The sequence below is a fragment of the Callospermophilus lateralis genome, chromosome 10, assembly GCF_048772815.1.
Source record: "Callospermophilus lateralis isolate mCalLat2 chromosome 10, mCalLat2.hap1, whole genome shotgun sequence".
Taxonomy (NCBI): Eukaryota; Metazoa; Chordata; class Mammalia; order Rodentia; family Sciuridae; genus Callospermophilus; species Callospermophilus lateralis.
In genome coordinates, this window is record NC_135314.1 from 103,051,614 (window position 1) to 103,072,537 (window position 20,924).

At 39.7% G+C, this 20,924-nt stretch overlaps 1 protein-coding gene across 9 annotated transcripts in view; it reads left to right on the forward strand.

Annotated features, from left to right (window-relative positions):
- Positions 1-14,501, forward strand: part of B3galnt1 (beta-1,3-N-acetylgalactosaminyltransferase 1 (Globoside blood group)) — a 37,660-nt gene extending 23,159 nt beyond the window's left edge. For 6 of the 9 annotated variants that reach the window (XM_076867528.2, XM_076867530.2, XM_076867527.2 and 3 more), the window contains 2 exons: positions 3,142-3,259; positions 12,329-14,501. In XM_076867528.2, coding sequence (XP_076723643.1) covers positions 12,363-13,358 — 996 coding nt within the window. In that variant the 5' untranslated portion in view covers positions 3,142-3,259; positions 12,329-12,362 and the 3' untranslated portion in view covers positions 13,359-14,501. The remainder of the gene's footprint in view (positions 1-3,141; positions 3,260-12,328) is intronic. The other 3 variants (XM_076867534.2, XM_076867535.2, XM_076867533.2) reach the window with 2 other exon arrangements.
- The last annotated feature ends 6,423 nt before the right edge of the window (positions 14,502-20,924 follow it).

The following is a 20,924-nucleotide window of genomic DNA, read 5'->3' on the forward strand; positions in this document are numbered from 1 at the left end:
GCTGGAATTATAGGTGTGCACCACCAGGCCCAGCTTAATACACGTTCTTAAGTGAATTTTTTAGCAAAATGTTAAGGCTTATCATATCTCCTTATTCCTCCTGGGTCGGCCAAGTGTGTTAGTATATTTTAGTTTTCCTCTGAAGCATCTTTTTTTGCAGTTACAATATTGTTTTTGACTTTGATTTCACTTTTTTTTTAACCATGTGGAAATAAATTTGATTTTGTTCTCTTGTTCTCTTCCTTGTTGTCTATAGTTATTAGTTTTCAGTATCTTTTAATAATTTATTGTTCTTACATTCCATTCCTTCCCCAAGTTCAGTTTTTCTTCATATTAAAGGACTTATTTGAGGGCTGGAACTATGGCTCAGTGATAGAACACTCGCCTAGCATGTGTGAGGCACTGGGTTCGAGCCTCAGCACCACATAAAGATAAACAAATAAAGGAATTGTCCATCTACAACTAAAAAATAAAGATGTTTTAAAAAAAGGGCTTATTTGAGCCAGAACATGAGGGCTTTATAAGTCCTAGTCTGTTTTAAGATATCTTTATTTCACTTTCATTTCATCTGAATTCTCCAAAATTCATCTACAAAATAATTATTAATAAAACCATCTCACCTACCATACAGGTTTATTTTGGGGGGGGATAACTTTATTTTAACAATTTATAAACTGTTAAACCTATTTATGTATGTTTGTATGTGTATGTGTGTGTAAGAGAGACATTATGAGATTATAGTGTTTTAAATGGGTTTTTAAAATCATTCTTGTGTTGAAATAATATGTACTGAAATAATGGAGAATAGTAACTAATAAAAATGTCATGAATTATACATGATCACAGATTTAGGGGAAAACCAGAACAAGATAAAACTCAGTATCCTAACTTCTAGCTTAAGGTCATTACTATTCAGTGGAACTTTGAGTCATGTAGGCATTAAATCCAGGTTTGGGGCTTTGTTTTTATTTAGGCATCATTCAGCAATACTAATTCTCAGTATATCCAAAGGAAAAGAGATACCTGCCTGTTTATTATATCACTATTTACATTAGCCAAGAAACTAACCAAGAAGTCCATCAGTGGATGAATAGATAAAAATACTGTGGTACATGTACACAATGAAATATTATTCAGCCATAAAAAGGATGAAACCCTGTCATTTGAGGCAACATGAATGGAACTGGCGGGCATTAAGTTAAGTGAAAGAAGCCAAGCTTAGAAAGACAAATACTGCATGTTCTTACTCATGAGTGGAAGCTAAAAATGTTGGTCACATACAAGTAGAGAGTAGAAGAGAGGTGTATCAAAGAAGGGAAGAGTAGAAGGGAGGAAGATAGAAGGAAGGTGAATGATAGGTACCAAAGTATAGTTAAAAAGCAGATAGCTCTAGTGTCTTATAGCATAGTGGGGTAAATATAGTTTATAACAATTAATTATACATTTCAAAATAAATGAAGAGAAGAATTTGAAGGTTCCCAGCCCATAGAAATGCTATATTTGAGGAGGTAGAAAATGCCTTTAACCCTGATGTGATCATTACACATTTTATCCATGTATTGAATTATAACACTGTACACCATAAATAAAAACAAATATATCCATAAAAAATGAAAATTTTTAAGGTTATACCAAATGTTTTTAAATTTCCCTCTAGATAGTTCATGAGAATGCCCACAAGAATTTCTTTTCCCCCCACGCATGCTATTTAGTTGTTTTTTGTTTTCGTTTTTTTTAAATGTGCTAGTTTGGAATTTTTTGTGAGAATATTTCTTCCCGTTGTATTTGAACATTGTGTTAGCTTTCCATCACTGACAGAATACCTGGGATAATTAACTTTTAAGAAGGAAAGGTTTGCCAGCAGTGTGGTATCTGCCTATAATTCCACACCTTTAGAGGCTGAGGCAAGAGAAGCGCAAGTTCAAAGCCAGCCTCAGCCACTTAGCGAGGTCATGATTCAAAAAAAAAATTTCTGGCTCAGTGGTTAAGTATTCCTAGGTTCAATCTCTGTTACCAGAATAAGAGGGGTAGTATTTTGGCTCACAGTTACAGAGGTTTCAGTCCATGGTCGTTTAATTGTTGATTTTGAGCTGGTAGTGAGGCAGCACATATATCATGGCAGGAACAGCGACAGAGGAGGCCTGTTTACCTCAGGGCAACCAGGAAGCAAGCAGAGACAGGAAGGGCAGGAGTTGCAGAATCTCCTTCCAGGCCATGCCTCTGACTTTTTTCCACTAGGCCCCAACTACTAAATTTTGAGGACCAAGCCTTTAACACAGGACCCTTTGGGACACATTCAATATACAAACTATCACAAACATCTTTTCTTACTTTAGTAACCATTTGTATTCTTCTTTTGAGAATTGCCATTTTGGCTATTTCTTTTCATGTTTATCTTTGTATTAATCTATGAGAAATTCATATTTTCTTTTGGTGTTTCCACCGGTTTATTTTTCTCCCATCTTTGACTCTTTAGTGCCTGTGGAGTATGTTTTCGGTATAAGGAGTGGTATATGTCAGTGCCTCCCCATTTCTCATATCCTCCTCTGGTTTTAAACTTGACCAGCAGGGAAAAAAAAAAAGATATAAGCAGACTCAATTGTGCCTTGATGCTTGTCGGTTTATTAATGTGTCTTGAGTTTTCACGAATGGAGAGATACTGAAGGGGCAGGCGTGGGCTGCAAAGGCATATGCACATCAGCGCTGCCTCCTGTGAATTTGATTATGGAACAGAGAAAGAGTAGACACAAATAGAGTGTCTCACTGTAGTTGCCTGTTGTACTTCTTTTAGTGACCTCGGTTCTTTATCAAAGAAGTGAGACAGTGCGACAGAAGATACCAGGGGATGAGAGAATGTAGATACAGGTGTTTGCTTTTTGCCTCAGTACTAGGGATAAAACCCAGGGCCTTGTGCAATGCAGCCTACCTCTGAGCAAATCCCCAACCCCTAGATATGTATTTAAGTCTTGAGTCTGTACTGGTTTTTAATGCCATGTGTCCTTTTGGCATGATGATACCATCAACTATGAATTCTGTGAACAAGCAGGTTTTTTAAGTTTTTATTTAAACAGATATTCTTAGTTCAGAAAATGCCTAGTCTTTTCCCTTCCTCTCTTTGACTCTTAATCCCCTGATTCATAGGTGAATGCTGGCTTCTTATATATCTTATAGAAATTTCAAGCATTATTTTTGACAACTGCCTTCTGCTGAATGTTCACTGGGTGAAACTGAAGGTCCTCAGAGGAAATAAATCAAGAAGGTAAGAAATAGAAATAGACTTGTGGCCTTTAAATGTACTGTTGTTCAAGTAATATAGATTTTTCAAGATTATTTCTTTAGAATCCCTTTTGACAATAAAAATCAATTTAGAGAACACAGATGGGATGGTGTAGGTGCCAACGAGGGAATAGCAGCTGAGCGCAGGTCTTTGTTGATGGACACCTAACACAGCCCAGAGCCCTTGCATGTATTATCATTTGTTTGCACTGCACTGATGGCTCTAGCAGGGGGACAGGAAACCCAAGGCTCTGAAAGGATCATAACAAACCTCATTGCCCTGGTTGGTAAAGGACAGAGCTGGAGTGTGGACTCTGGTATTTCTGCCTTCAGAGCCACCTGTGTTGTCGATGACTGAAAGTCTGATCTTTCCCCACTTTGGGGTTGGGTAACTTCTCTTTTTCTGCTGGTTTATTTTCTTCATGAGCCCTACACAGTGAATATCATAACCATTGTCACCTTTTCACTTTCAGAAACCATGGGTTATAGAATGTATAAAAGTAACTTTTTGTAATAAGACTTGCTGGTTTTAGTTCTTCCCATTATTGAAGAGTAACAGGGCCTCCGTTGCCCATGTGCAATTATAAAATGGTGCACCTTAGAACACTTTCCTTTTGTTTATATGAAATTTGTTGTAGTATGCTGATTTGTTAGACTGAGACATAAGACTGGCATTTTACAACTACTGTAATAAATGTATAAGTTGTCAGTGGCTGAAATGTAAACGTTGCCCCTAAGGGTCATACAGTGAGTAGACATGCAGTGAGTAGACAAGTGAGGGAAAAAAAAACATGTAAACATAGTGTTAATTACTCTACCACGCGGCCAGCGCAATGGTTTCATTAATGAGGTTCTTGGCATAAAAGTTAGCTAGCGAGATCGAAATAAACACACAGACTCAGTTACCTTTTTCTATGACCAGGTCCGAGACGGCTCCCCTCTCTGGTTCCCTCCTCTAACCGCCCGGCAGGGCAGCAAGGATTACTCAGGGCTAGCAGGAGAGAGAGAGAGAGAGCACGCCAGGGAGTAGCCTTTTATTGGGGAGCAAGAAATTCAGGGGATAATTCCATCCAATGAAGGTTGAAGGGGGAGCCGCACTCCAAGGTCAGGGTCAGTGATTGGGCCTCCGGGGTCAGTGGTCAGTTACACCCCCACACGGACAGGTTCTCTCATCAGGAGAGGGCCGGGAAAGCTCCGACACAGCCAGAGCGCCTCAGACCCTAACCGGGAGTCACCCAGTCACGTGTGAGAATGGCTTCCGACATATTCCCCCTTTCTTTTCGCAAAAATGAGGCGGCGGTTCACTCTCTGGAGTTTTTGCATTCTTGTTCTGAAGACTCGCCATCCTACAATTACAACGCAATAAAGAATTAGCAGCAAAGAGAATAATCCAATAATGTACCAGGCCGAGTGTTTGAGAATATTTCCAGGGTTGAATCCATTTAACTCCTTCAATATTTGGTTAGCCAAAGAAGAAGGATCTGAAAAATCAGCTCTATTATTTTGAATGTCTTGGATATGGTGATGAAGTTCCAGAATATCCAAGCTATTATTACTATTTTGCCAAATACCTAACAAATGGTTTTTAACCTTCTCCCAATCCCAGAGAGAAGCATTGTACTTGGCAGCTGTAACACACACATACTTATAATTAGCATGGCATTTAAGCCTTTCTTTAAATTTTAAGGCTGAAAGTTCATTACCTATGTCAATAACAGTTGCCTCTAAGGCGTTTAATTTAGTTTCAATCTTTTCATCAATATTTACTTGATTACGCAGAGCCTTGGAAGTATTTTGAGCTAAATTATTAAGAAATTTTGCATGCTGAATATTTTGAGACAATGTTAGAGATGCAGAGACAGTTGATGCAATAAAAGAGACTAGCGCCAAAACACCAACAATTATAACTCCAATAGCACGTTTAGGTCTTGCCAGCTGGGCATGAATTTGCTGTAAGACTTGTAAACCAGCATCAGCATACCATGGCTCTGAAATATTAGCAGGTAATAAAACAAAAGAGGGCTGATGAAGTATCAGCACTCCTTTTTCTCCATTATACCTAGTAATGTAATTGGTTAGGATACATTTTTTACAAGTAACAATATATCTGTCATCTATCCATTTAACTTTTACATTTCTAATAATTAAAACATAAGGAGATTGGACACAAGCTCGTAAGCCATAGCAAGATCCCTCTTTACAGTTCTTGCCAATAAATCTTGGTAAGGGTTTGTCTGTAAAATGTAAGAATTCTGAGGCAGCAATTAAACGCCAAATATCTTTTTGAACACCACCTTTACTATAAGTCAAAATATTACTAACAAATCCTGCAGGTGTCATAGCAGAATTTCTTCGTAATTGTCTCTTATCAATTTTTGGAGACCAGTCTAAAATATACCCACTATCTTTAGACACCTTATGTTGTACAGGAAAGGGATTTATACAATCCATCCATTTAGGAAAGGTGCCAATCTCAATTGTAGAACTATTTGGACAGTGGTGTATCCGTGGAGGTTTGGCAGAAATGACTGGCTTATTATGGGAAAGTCCCATCTTAATTACTGATCTGGTATTAGGTTTTAAATCTCCATAAATAGAATTATTTGTCAGTCTAGGTCTACCAATCGCTGTCTTTTCTTCGAATGATACTTTCAGACAGCCAGCATGTTTATCGTGGGACCAACACAAGGGTAATTGGGCACTATAGCCAGAATAATTAAATCTAGTCACATGATTGGGAGTAATATGAGTATCTGTAAATCCTCCCATCATGAATGAGTCATTAGTAAATACTGGAATAGATTCTCCAGTCCACACAGCTGGGTGTACCAGGGGTGGATCTGGGAAATATGTCCAGTAAGTGTCTACTTGATCCCCCTTTACCTGACAGCCCAGTAGGGCAATTACTGTTGTTACCATCATCATTGGGGTCCTGTTTTTTCCTAGGTCTCGAAGTATTCGGGAAGCCTGGGTTGTTAGCTTTTTTACGTCTTTCCATGAAATCAGCTTTTCGGCTGGGTCAATCTGGTCTTTTTTCATCCTTTTTTGATATCTTCTCCTTCTGGATGGGGGCTCCTCTGGGCCAATCCTCAGTCGCTTGAATCTGGGTTCTATCTCTTCCATGTCTGATAGCACATTCAGGCACCCAAATAGGACGAGAAGAATTTTCTGGGAAAATACAAGCATGCCCTCTGCCCCATATAATCACCGGGTCTGGGCCCTTCCACTGACCGGTCTGTAAATCTTTCCACAAAACTCTGCCTAAAGGGCCTGTTACTGAGGGAGACATTTGTCTCTCAGCAGCAGTGTGACCTTCTGCGTCACAGTTTAAAAAATTTAAAACAAACAAGGCATGATTAAGGCTATTTTGGGGAGTCATAAGCCTATCCCCCCTTTTTAATTTTTGTAATTGAAGTTTAATAGATAAATGAGCTCGTTCTACAATGGCTTGACCTTGGGGGTTATAAGGAATTCCTGTTTTATGATTAATTTTAAACTCTTGACAAAATTGTTGAAAAGAAGAGCTCACATAAGCTGGAGCATTATCTGTTTTAATTTGCATAGGGCATCCTAAAACAGAAAAAGCTGCTAGGCAATGAGAAATTACATTTTGAGAATTTTCCTTAGTACGTGCTGTGGCAAAAATAAATCTAGAATAAGTGTCCACTATGACATGCACATAACACTGCTTACCAAATTGAGGAATATGAGTTACGTCCATTTGCCAGATTTGATTTGGTTTTAATCCACGGGGATTTACCCCTGATGGCAGAGATGGAGTGTGAATAACACACTTAGGGCATTGGCTTACAATCTGACGAGCTTGTTCTCTAGTAATATTAAATTTTTTACGTAAGCTAAAAGCATTTTGATGATGCAAGGAATGGGAAGCTAGTGCACAGTCATATGAAGACATCTGTTGACAAAAAGCTACGAGTTTGTCAATTTTGTTATTACCTGAAGCTAAAGGTCCTGGAAGATTAGTATGAGCTCGTATATGTCCTATGAAACATGGATATTTCCGCATTAGCACTGCCTTTTGTAAATTATGAAATAATTTAAATAACTCTTGTGATGAAGTATACCCAATAACTGAAGTTTCAATATTTTTAGTAACTCCGACTGCATATAAGCTGTCAGAATAAATATTAATAGGCTCATTTGCAAAGTAAGTTAAGGCACAAATCAGAGCTTGAAGCTCTGCTCTTTGGGCAGAAGTATAAGAAGTTTGTATTACCTCTGTGTGAACACGACTATAAAATCCTGCTTTACCTGAACTTGATCCATCAGTGAACACTGATAAGGCTTCATCTATAGGATGGGCACGTACGATCTTTGGAAAAATAAGTGACGTTAATGATGCAAATTGTATAATTTTATCACGAGGATAGTGACTATCTATCTGGCCAGGAAAATCAGCAAAAGCTATTTGCCATGGGCTAGAAGTTTGAAAAAGCCAATTAATCTGTTGAACAGAAAATGGAATAATTATGATATCAGGTTCAGATCCAATTAATTGTAAAATCCTAGTTCTACCCTTAATTACTAATTGAGCTATAGAATCATGAAAAGGAATTAATGTTTTTTTGAGGGGAGTGGGATAAATAAATCCACTCAATAACTCCTAATTTTTGCCATATGGCTCCTGTTGGTGTATGTTCAGTTGGAAATATTAATAAATACACCATTTCCTTAGGATCAACTCTAGTAAGCTGTGCATTTTTAATTGCATTTTCAACTTTCCTTAAAGCTGTTTTAGCCTCTAAAGTTAGCTGACGTGGAGAGGTTGGAGAAGGATTTCCTTGTAATATCTGAAATAAAGGACTTAACTCAGAAGTAGTTAGTTTTAAGGATGGCCTCAGCCAATTAATATCTCCTAATAGCTTTTGAAAATCATTAAGGGTATGTAACTCCTTAATTCTTATCTGAAGATTTTGAGGACGGATTGTACGTCCTTGAATTATCTGACCTAGATATTGAAAAGGTGACACTTTTTGAATTTTTTGAGGAGCTATGCATAAACCCATTGCTGTAAGCGAAGTCTCTGAGTAAAAATTTCTGAAAGTACCTCTGAATTAGCATGAGCCAATAATATATCATCCATAAAATGAATAATATATGCATCAGGAAAGCTACTTCTTATGGGATCTATCGCCTGGTCTACGTATTTTTGGCACAGAGTAGGACTATTACGCATTCCCTGTGGGAGTATTTTCCAGCAATATCTTTTAACAGGTTCCTTAAAATTAATTGTTGGGACAGTGAAAGCAAATCTCTCACAATCTCCAGGATGTAACCTTATAGAGAAAAAACAGTCTTTTAAATCTATTACCATCAAGCTATAATCTAAAGGAATGGCTGTGGGAGAGGGAAGTCCTGGCTGTAAGGATCCCATAGGCTGAATTGCATGATTTATTGCCCTTAAATCCTGCAGCAATCTCCAATTTCCTGACTTTTTCTTAATAACAAAAATAGGTGTGTTCCAAGGACTAAGCTTTGGTTTTATATGACCAGCCTGAAGTTGTTCCTCAACTAACCTATGAATTATTTTAAGCTTTTCCCCTGAGATGGGCCACTGAGAAATCCATATAGGCTCCTCTGTGAGCCAAGTGATTTTTTCAGCTGTCTTAGGGATCGGGGAAGTACTCAGGGCCCCTAATAAAAATTTTGGCTTGGAGCATTTACTAATCTTTGTTGTGGAGACTGGTTTGTAAACAGATACTCTTCCTGAAGGGTCTCCCTATCATCTCCAGGAAAATATCTCTGACTAACTTCCTCAACTGATCTCATAGAGTTAGGAGTAACTAATAATAATTCCATATTTGTTAAAGTATCTTTTCCCCATAGATTAGCTGGTAAAGGTTCTGTGCTGTCGCCATTTTGAAATTGGGCTTTTAAGTCACGTGGCTGAGAACTCTGAGCCCCTCTAGGAATCTCTTCCACATTTTCCTCTCCAGGAAGATCGTCTACCTCCCTTGGAGGGCTCTCTAGGACCTCGGAGGTATCTCCTCTCTGATATTGCTCTCCATAATCTTCCTGCGGAGTAGCCTGATTTTGCAAGTTTAAATTTACATTTTTAACTTTGGGCCTGGCCCCTAGCACCTTTGTTTTTCCGCGGCTTAAAGGAAAGGGAATTAACTTAGCCTCAGGCGGATTTTCCATTTGAATAGACTTGATAGCCCATTGAATGTCTTCTAGCAGGTCCTCAGGGGGCCACGAATTTTGGCCCATATATTCAAAAAGACGAACTTCCAAAGCCGTCCAGGTTCTCTGAATATTATCTATGCCTCCAGGTAATTCATTTGAAAGACAGACCTTTTGTAACTTTCTTCCTAATTTCTCCCAAGTAAGTAAATTTGGAGACTCTTGTTCACAAAACCAAGGACAATATTCACTTACAATCTCTAAGAATTGTAATAACTGAGCTTTCTTTATCTGTTTTTCTTTCTGATTAATTATACTGTCTAAAATAGTTACATTTCCTTATAGGTAGAAGTTAAATTTTTTATTTTAATTAATTTAACGTCTCTTTCCTTCAATATCTTAAGGTACTTTTGTGACCCAAATTGTCACCACTTCCTTTTGTGACCCAAATTGTCACTATTTCCTTTATCTTTACTTTTTTCTTTATCTTTATAGCGCGCTCCCACTCAATCTAGCTAATCTAGAATGCCCCCCTCGTGGGCGCCAATTCTACCACGCGGCCAGCGCAATGGTTTCATTAATGAGGTTCTTGGCATAAAAGTTAGCTAGCGAGATCGAAATAAACACACAGACTCAGTTACCTTTTTCTATGACCAGGTCCGAGACGGCTCCCCTCTCTGGTTCCCTCCTCTAACCGCCCGGCAGGGCAGCAAGGATTACTCAGGGCTAGCAGGAGAGAGAGAGAGAGAGCACGCCAGGGAGTAGCCTTTTATTGGGGAGCAAGAAATTCAGGGGATAATTCCATCCAATGAAGGTTGAAGGGGGAGCCGCACTCCAAGGTCAGGGTCAGTGATTGGGCCTCCGGGGTCAGTGGTCAGTTACACCCCCACACGGACAGGTTCTCTCATCAGGAGAGGGCCGGGAAAGCTCCGACACAGCCAGAGCGCCTCAGACCCTAACCGGGAGTCACCCAGTCACGTGTGAGAATGGCTTCCGACAAATTACGTCTAAATTTTTCATTCTAAAACTATCCTATTTCCTGTTTCTTTCATGTACTGTTTATGGCTATTAAGGGATTAGAGGAGGATGGGAGTTGGATGGACAGACCTACAATAGTATTCTTATTCAAATGCAAACAGTATGTCAGTGTCCACTGCACTCTTTCTGTGGGCCTTCCTCTGTCTTGTGCTTTGACTGTTGAGAAAAATTGTTTTTGCCAAGAAAGACAATAGAATGTAAGTGAGGAGACAAGACATATATATACATGCGACCAAACGGGGGACAGTTTACTGAAACATTCCATTACATTGTGTGACTTCAGATGTAGAAAGCAATAAAAATAGAAAAGATTATTGGGTTCAGAAGTAATCAGGGCAAGTGAGTATGGCCTCATGGAGAAGGCAAGGTGTGTTAAGATCTGATCATACTCATATGTATGAAGAGGCAGAAAAGCTGTGTGTTCAGACACCCTAAGGTCATTCCAAGGTAGAACCTTTGACATTAATGTTCATCCTCTACAGCAAATTCTGAATTCCCAGGATAATTGTTGGTAAAGGGACAGCTATGAGAAGCCTCCTTAGCCGCCTTCTTCTCATGTTATCAATCTGCCCCTTTCACTGAAATCCCTTAGCATTTGATGGAGGCAGTCTGTACTATACTCTCCTGCCATGTTGAACTGTTGCCTTGGGATTTTCTTTTCTTCCTCTCTTCCTTTGGTCTCATTAGTGTTTGGTGCAATCTGTTGACACAGACCATGTCCAGTGAACATTTAGGCACTGTTTACCTTGTGCCGTCCATAGGCACACAAAAGCCCTGTGGGGTCTGGAGCAGAGCTAAAGCTAGTCTGAAGGTGCTGAATCACATAGCTCTGTTTCCTTGTCTCAACTGGACTTTTGGTAAGAGCAAGTGTTCTTAGAAGTGTTCCCTTGCATGATTCTGATCTGGTGTGTGATTTCTGAATAGATTGGAATGGGAAACATGAAAACTCAATACTAAAGACAGAATTTTTTTCCTGGATGCTTCATTGGGGGCTTTCAGTGGTTTCTAATTATGAGCAGCAGTGACACCCAGTCCATTTCCCAACATACAAAAGGAAATTGAGACACAACCAAGGAGGGAGAGTGGTGGTATAAAGATAGACTTTTAATTACACACTTGCTTCTAGACTGAGCGTTGAGTAAAAGGGGGATGGGAATGTTGTTTGGGGCAAGTAAAAGCTGTTTCATAGTCTGAATTTTTAAAAAAATCAAGAGAAAGTTATTGTATTTGTGTCTGAAGTACTCACCTTCCAGGTGAAGTCTCCACCTTTATCTGATCCCCCACATCAGTGGCCACCATTAATGATTATTGCCAAAAGAACAAATTAAATAAATAAAATAATTTTTGCTGTAGGGTTTTCCTTACTCCAGATTTGGTAGAATCAGATCATACAGCTGAGAAAGACCCTTGGTTTATTTGGACATGTTGCTCATAATACATCCTTGCATTAAATCCTTTAGTGCATATTCTTTTCCATGGCAGCAAAAAACAAAAGAAGAAGAAGAAGAAGAAGAAATACAGTTTCATTTGTTTTTATTGTAGATTAATTTTTAAATTTACCATTACTCATTTCTTTTTGTCCTTCCAGGCATCTAAGAAAAAAATCATGTTTCATAAAAGACAGTTATTTGTGTAGGATAAGAAGTATTCATTTCAAAATAATTAAAAGATATGTCTTAACCTTGGTCTTGATTTAAAAGCTGAGAACACTTTTGATTGTTGGTATCGTCTGCTTATAGTTAAATGAAGTTAAATAGATTCATTCAAGTCAGGATTTGGGGTTTTGCTTTGCATCCTTTGTTCTCAAATACCAATTGAAAATATGTTTTGAATGGTGGAGTGCTAACCCAACTTTTTATAAATCTTCTAGAACCTGTGCCTTACGTCCTTCCCAGCTGCTGTGGATGGCCCTGACTCTCTTAACTGCCCTTCCCAGTAGGATGTCACTGAGATCCCTCAAATGGAGCCTTCTGCTGCTGTCTCTCCTGAGTTTCCTCGTGATGTGGTATCTCAGCCTTCCCCACTATAACGTGATAGAGCGTGTAAACTGGATGTACTTCTATGAGTATGAGCCAATTTATAGACAAGACTTTCGCTTTACACTTCGAGAGCATTCAAACTGCTCTCATCAAAACCCATTTCTGGTCATCCTAGTGACCTCGCACCCCTCAGATGTGAAAGCCAGGCAGGCCATTAGGGTTACTTGGGGTGAAAAGAAGTCGTGGTGGGGATATGAGGTTCTTACATTTTTCTTACTAGGCCAGCAAGCTGAAAGGGAAGACAAAATGTTAGCGTTGTCCTTAGAAGATGAGCACCTTCTTTATGGTGACATAATACGACAAGATTTTTTAGACACATATAACAACCTGACCTTGAAAACCATTATGGCGTTCAGGTGGGTAACTGAGTTTTGCCCCAATGCCAAGTATGTCATGAAGACAGACACTGACGTTTTCATCAATACTGGTAATTTAGTGAAGTATCTTTTAAATTTAAACCACTCAGAGAAGTTTTTTACAGGTTATCCTCTCATTGATAATTACTCCTATAGAGGATTTTACCAGAAAAACCATATTTCTTACCAGGAGTATCCTTTCAAGGTGTTCCCTCCCTACTGCAGTGGGCTGGGTTATATAATGTCCAGAGATTTGGTGCCAAGGATCTATGAAATGATGGGTCATGTAAAACCCATCAAGTTCGAAGATGTTTATGTCGGGATCTGTTTGAATTTGTTAAAAGTGGACATTCATATTCCAGAAGACACAAACCTTTTCTTTTTATATAGAATCCATTTGGATGTCTGTCAACTCAGACGTGTGATTGCAGCCCATGGTTTTTCTTCCAAGGAAATCATCACATTTTGGCAGGTTATGCTAAGGAACACCACATGCCATTATTAACTTTACACTCTACCAAAAATCTAGAGAAGGGCAGGATGCTTTGTGGAAAAGTCTTAAAGTTGGTGCTGTGGAGAACTCATGGAAAAGTCAGTGTGCTGGCTCACACTGAACTGAGATCATGGAGAACCCAGAGATTGAAGGGCCACACATTACTAGTGATTTATTTTGACAAAATTCAAGTCCCTTAAAAGTGGTATTCAGAGGAATTAAATGTCTTATAAAGGAATCAGGTTTTTGCCTGAAAATTAATAGGGCCAAACATTGAACATGTCATTCTATAGACTAGAATTTCTTAAAAGGGTTTTCTTAATTATAAGCTCATTAGTCCGTAACAGCAAAGCAGTGTGGAGTTCTATTTATTGAACAGTTTAGACACTTAAGGGTTTAGTGTGTATCTTACATGGGTTACCAATTTTTAAAAACTATATAGCTCTGTGTAAAAAAAAACTTCACTGACATTGTACTGAACAAAATTAATTATATCTGTTTTTGGTCATTCAGAAGGCACTTAAAGATGTTGCGGTATTTTGGAGTTACCAGTTATTATTTAATGTTACTTCAAACTTTTTGGGTGTTTAAATGTTATTATGGTGGTTTCAATACTGTATAATAGAATAGTGAATCAATTTTTGTATTTGAGCTTTGTTCCAGTTACTTCATTGATCAGTTTATTATTGATAGCCCCATTAATGTGAAAGTCATAGGTCATTTATTGAGTATCAGTACTCTCTTGGACTTCATTTTATATTTTACTGTGGTAATGTAAAGAATAATTAAAGCAAGAAAATCTGAGTTATTGTTTTGTTTTTGAAGCTATAGTTCTCAGTGTTCTTAGATATCACTTTATCTGTTTCATTTTTCCCCTGGAACTTAGGAATTATATAGAATGCCAGGCAGTGTATTTCCTTTTAGAAAGGACTCTGAAGGCACAAAAGAAGGGAGAGGAGAGAATGTTATGAGAAGAGTGTCCTTTATCAGTATTTGGGTTAGAAAAACAAGACTGAAGATCCAAGTTGCAATGTTAATCTTACCCTGTGTGTTTTCTCATTAACAATCAACTTGTGAATAAAGAGGAAAAAAAAAAAAAAAGAAACAAGTTGTTGCTGTTATTGTTTGTAATCAAAAAGGGCCTTATACGTAGTCTGAAGTCACGTCTGATTTATGTCCCATGTGCTTTCATAGAAGCACTGATGTATCCTTTGTTGGAAATGCTACTAGTAGGTTAAAAAGGAGTATTGCCCCATATTCCTGGGATTATACAATTTTCTGTTAGAATTGATTTGAGATAAGTAATCCTTTCTTCTTAATTATAAGAGAGCAAAATATCAAATCCTTTGACAGGAAATAAAAACTTGAAAGTATGTAGTCAGCTCTTGTAATACTCAGATATTTACAATTCACCTATATGAAAAATCTAACCTAAATTAAAGCTGCCATAATCTGTGGTTCTCTATAACAAGGCTATTTCTTTTTTCCTGGGATCAGACCTGATACAGTTATGATAAAATCAATTAAATGAAATGCTCCATGGAATCAATTTATGCCCTTGGTAATCCCCATTGTGTATAGAAGTCACTTTAAAGACTGATGATTACATTTGATCAGTGTTGCAGATTATATTGAAGCTTGAGAATCTAACTCAGGATTTTTACAGAGAACTTTTAAAATAAAAAATAATTTTCTTTCATTCTAAGAAAAGACCTGGGTAGGGAGGACCCAGAGTTTAAAGGATTGTTCCTTCTGAACTAAAGATTCCTAGGAGATCTCTAAAACAATTATGAAAAACAGTTGGGTCATTGTATTTTTCATTTTTTACCTGTATGTTTCTTTACCTTTCAGGTAGTAAATATTAGCCCTGTGGTGGCTAACCAAATCAGCAGCTTTTTTAAATTTTAACTCATATAACTAAGTTTAATACTGGAATCTACCCTTACACTGTGCTTCCATCCCAGCTACCACAACCTGGTCATCCCCTGGTCTTACCACATACTCTGTTTCACTTGCTGTGAGCACTAAGTCGGTGACCCCCGCACCTTAATTAGCTTTTGTTAGATTATGCTGCAGGTGGGCAGGGGATAGAGCTCAGTTGGTAGAGTGCTTGTCTCGCATGCACAAGGCCCTAGGTTCAATCTCCAGCACCCCCGCCCCCCCCACACACACACACACAAGATTATGCTGCAGGAACATCTAGGTCTCAGAGGTGAGGACCATCATGTTTTCTTTAAACCCACATTGCCTTTCACTGGTTGTGCGTGGTTGACTGAGGTCCTGCTCCCTGTGTCTTCTCATTCCAGAACACAGGCTGAAAGGCAGCTCCTGCCTGGAACTCCCCATTCTCATAGAGGGAAGGAAAAAAGCAGCTGGTGAAATACAGTGGCATATACATCCACTGGCCAAAACAAATTCAATCCTAAACCCAGTGACAGGGATGGAGAAGTGGATTCCTCTCACAGGAAGCAAATGTAGGTCATAGGGGTCGAATCCAGTGCATCATTGTAATCTGTACTACTGTGTGAAAAGGAAAGGGGACTCAGGGGCCTGTGGTTTTGTTAGGGTTTGGATCTTAAATGTCCCTGAAACACCTATATACTAAAGTCTTAGTCACCAGCCTGTGGAACTGTTGGGAGGTGGTGGAACCTTTAGAAGGCAGGATCTTATGGAAGGAAGTTAGGTCATTGGGAGCGTGTCCTTGAAGGGGATATGGGGACCCTGGTCCCTACTCCTCTCTCTGTGTCATGTCCTGGCCACTATGAGGTGAACAGTGCTTTTCTGCTGTGATATTCTGTCTTGCCACAGACTGAAACGCATTGGAGCCAAGAGACCATGAACTGAAACTGTAGGCTAAAATAAACCTTTCCTCCTTTTAATTATCATCTCAAGTATTTCGTCAGAGCAATGGAAAAATAACACAGATTTTGAGCTGGCTCAAGTAGAAGTTTTTCTGGCTCACTTGGAATTGATGCTTTGGGGTTTTGCCCTTCTCAGAGAGCTCTGCTTTTCACCCTCCTTAATCTTTCCTTAGTTCTACCCTAAATGGCCTTGGCATTATTGTGTTTCCATCAACTCCCCAGATTCTCAGCAGGCAGAACTGAGCTATTTATATTGAAAATATTACTGAGCATGAGATGGTGATGCATCTTATTTTCTTGAGGTCTGATGGGCAATTATTGCAGGATGGAGATAAAAGGATAGGAAGCTGAATATGGAAAATGTGGCAAGCCTGTCCTGCCATTTTTGGGGCTCATGTATCCTATAATCCACTTGGACTTCATATCTTTTACATTAAATCAACTGGATTTTTTGTGAGTCAAAGACCAACTCTCATTGGGATTCCATTACACTCCCTTGCTTGGATTTTCCCATGTGTAGTTAAATTTGTGAGTCCATCAAAATAAATGGCAAATGCTGGTGTATATTAAGTTATAGGCTTTTTGTTATGAACCCAAATTTATCTAAAATAAAGATTCGAGAGGTAAATGTGTAATGTGGTCTGAGCTCTGTGTGCCCTTATATATAACCAAATCCTTGATCCTTCCCCTCTCATCAGTATCCAAATGGAAGTTTTCAGCCCCATGTACTACACTTTAGGAAGTCCACAAGCCACAGTGTGAAGATAAGAGAGTAGGGAAGTGGCTTATGAAGAGAGTAGGGAAGTGGCTTATGAAGAGAGTAGGGAAGTGGCTTATGAAGAGAGTAGGGAAGTGGCTTATGATTCTTGTCAGCCACAGCCTGCCTCTACCACCACCCTTTCCTAGCTATGGCCCTTGTAGCCTGTGGCTCTGTCACCTCTTCTCATACTTCTCTTAATGATGATGGCATTGTCAATATCAAATAATTCCAGAGGAAATAAATAATTCATTCTGAGACATATATACTCAAGTGACCATTGCCCAGGAACATGGATTCAACTTACCCTGAATGATGTGTTTGGCCTTGGAAAAGGTGAACTTTTATAGCCACAGGACAAAAGTACCATTACAAAACACTTGGTGGGGGTCTTAGGTAGGTAGACTACAGCAAAGAGGCTTTTCTATGGATTTGAGATGTTACAGCATTTTTAGCTTTAGGGTTGGTGGAGGCTACAGGTCTGTTAAGCTTAGTGAAATTTTCTCAGAGTTTTACCTAACTAGGAGGATGTTAGGTCAGATATAGAGGTTGAAAGCAAATGACTTAAAGGGATTAGGATAGCTAAAGATAATTTTGGCTCTCAGCTAAAACATTCCATCTCTCCACTGTCAGGATATTCTACTCAGCCAAGGTCAACCAGTCTGCAGAATCTTTAATGTAAATGAATTTTGTTTTTGTTGTGTTCAGAGAACTTCAGCTTCACTTCACCTACTTTTATTTCCCTCCCAAAGCCTCGCTAATACAAGATTGCTGTGAATTTTAGCATTTTACATAGTTTGAAAGTCATAAAGATAATTACTACGTGGGAAATTCAAGATCTTCAAATTCAAAATCTGACGTTGCTGCTCCTAGGAACTTGCCAGTTATTTCTTGTGGTAATGGTCTTGAAAGATAAAACCTCCAGTGAACCCAGTGATGTGCTTCTTTGTATAGATCCCACCCATGCTCACTCAGAGCAATCCCTTTGTAATCAACTGAAACTTTCAGACAAAAGATGCTGCGTAACTCCCAAGAACAGGTCAAAAGAAGCTTGCAGCTTGTGGCTCCTTCTTTTGGACTGCATGTTTCCAAAAGAAGTCTAACTTCCCTGAGACACTGTGCTGCAAGGAAGCCCAGGTCAGCCACATGGAGAGGCCATGTTCGAGGGAGATGCCCAGCCATCTCCCCAGTGCTCCTGCTGAGGCAGCTGATGCACCAGGCATGAAGTGAGGACCTCATCCTGGAGTCTTCAGACAACAAGTTTGCATGAGTCCCTAATTGAGGGCTTCCCAATGGATCCTTATAAACTCACAAAATATTAAGAAATCATAAATTTTGCTTTATGCTATCAATTTTGAGGGTGGTTGGATAAACAGATAATGAAAATATTTCTTATCAAGGAATTGTTTTGTGCCTGGAGCCAAGCCTTCTCTCCTCCCATCTGACACTTCTTTCTACTCGTGCATCCTACCTCTGTTGTGTGTTACCCATAAGGAATTTCCAAAATGTCTCAATTGAACCCTCTGTTTCACTGTTGCCTTTCATACCAGTGGAAGGCAGGGTAGAGGTGAATGGTACTTATATTCTCTCTGAAAGAAGTCCATTCAAGGCATTTCCCAGATAAAAAGATACTTATCTAAAGATAAATGTTGCCATTCTCTTAAAAGGTTGCAGAAGCTGCTGGGACATTTTAAATGTCACTTGTCTTGCTACATATGCAGAACCTGTACAGAAACAGGCAAGATGAAAACATACCAAAATGTTAACAGGAATTGCCTTTTGAAGCCTTTTTCTATTTTTAAAGAATATTTTGTTGCTTCATTCTCAATAATGAAGATAAATTTTTTTAACAACATAAATGTTTGGGCATATTTAAGTAAAGGTAAAAAGAGGAATCAGAGACTGCCGTGGAGAGTTTGGGGCTGTGGTGGGTCAGAGGCTGGGCTTGCCACTGAGCCACAACCCAGCATGCTGTGTTGTCAGTGGGCTGCCTCCCACAGCAATTAAGCGTGTGCAGTGACCAGCTAGTGAGACCCCAGGGATGTCTGCTGGTGAGCTTCTGGGCTGCTCCTTCCTAATAAAAAAGAGAAAGGAGAAAGATTTCCTTTGGCCAGATGTGATGTCTGCATTCCAACATTTGCAGCAACTTTATGGATCCTGTAGGACAGCTAAGGTGATGAGTCTAGTCCTTTTTGACAGTGTTAAGCCACCAAAACAAACTTGAGCCCATATACTTCTAGACCCTGAGTATGAAAAGTAATCAATCTGGTAAGCCCAGTGATCTGGGTTTTTTTTGTTTGTTTCAGTACTTTGGTACTGAGAATTGAACCTACAAAGAGTCTGAAAGACCCCATCCCAGAAACCCCAGGCCCCATTGTGAAACCATCAGGGCGTGTTGCTAACCCACGTAAACACCGAGAGGTCTATCTGTTAATCAGTTAAGGGTAGTCTATTGTGAGAGGACAGGATGGTTGAGAAAGAACAGAAAAGCAGATCCCAAGGCATGCCTGAACAAACAGGAACTGATAATGATAAGCAGGAACAGAAAAACCAGAGTGTTAATATGTAACTGTCATGAGGTTTATCCAGGAACATAAAGTGAAAAACAACTTTGCCCTTTAGGTAATCTATATGTTGGGTTCAAAATAACCAATAAGAAACCTGTTACTTCCCGCGCACACGAAACCTGCCCCTTTATCCTATAAAAGACCTGTACCCCAAAGCCCGGTGTGCCAGTTCACCAAAGCTCCGGCTGAGGTTTTGCTGAGCACCCGCAGGCACCTGTGTATCAATAAATTGCCTCTTGTTTTTGCAGCCAGTGTCTCATGCGTCTTTCTTGGACAGGGAATCGGAGGGTCTTTCAAGTCTACCTCTGAGCCACAGCCTCAGCCATTTTTAAATTTTTAATCTTGACACAAAACTGTAAATTGTGGAGGCTGGCCTTGAGTTTGTGATCGTCCTGCCTCAGCTTCCTCCTGAGTCCCTGGGATTACTGGTGTGCACCACCTGGATGAGCCAGTGGTCTGTTTCAGTGGAGAGCATCCTTATAATGGGAACATAAGGAATAGTTTCTCTTCCCAGGGGGACTGCTCCAGTGAGTCGGCCGATGTGATAAGAGAGAAATCAAACCGAATTTCATATGTGGAAGAGAGAAACCAACTGATTTTTGATCTGCAATCTCTATAAAGGTCTCAGTAGATACTGCAGGAGGACGGAGCCCAACCCTAGTGAGCAGCCTTCCCCGCACCATGAACTGGAAATGGAAGAAATCAGAAATGGCTCCTGTCACTCCTCCACAAGTGATTGCCTTCCATTTTAGGCAGCAAGGTCTACAGTTACATCCACTGAGAGCAGGGAAAAAGAAGAAGCAAAAGTCATGGGGTTATAGGCTGTAGCCCTAAAGAGTCTGCTCAGCTCTCACCAATGAACCACCACAGTGGGGAGCTGTTAGAGCAGGACGACAGGTGGACACAAACAGGGGGACAGGGTTGGGGAAGGGAGAATTGGGTTCACTCCATCTCCATGAAGAAAGACCACTCCACCTCAAGGTGGAGAACATGCCTCCTCCGCAGCCAAGTACTTCCCTTCTTAAAACTAAAAAGAACTGACCAGGCATAGTGGTGCACTCCTGTGATCCCAGTTACCCCAGAGGGTGAGACAGGAGGATCACAAGTTCAAGGCCAACCTGGGCAACTTGGTAAGACCCTGTCTCAGAGAAAAACAAGTTAAAAAGGCTGGAGATGTAGCTGGGTGGTAGAGCACCCCTGGGTTCAATCCCCAGTGTGTTGTCTGTGAGTGGGAACCTCAAAAGAACTTTTCAATGATGCACATTTCCCAGAGCACAGAGGCACAGTTCTCTGGGTGACCCTAGGCTCATTGTAATACCATTCACATTGTAGTTTTGACCACCCAACCCTTGTGTTTTGCTTAGGTACTGATGGGAAGTTTTCCAATGTGGTG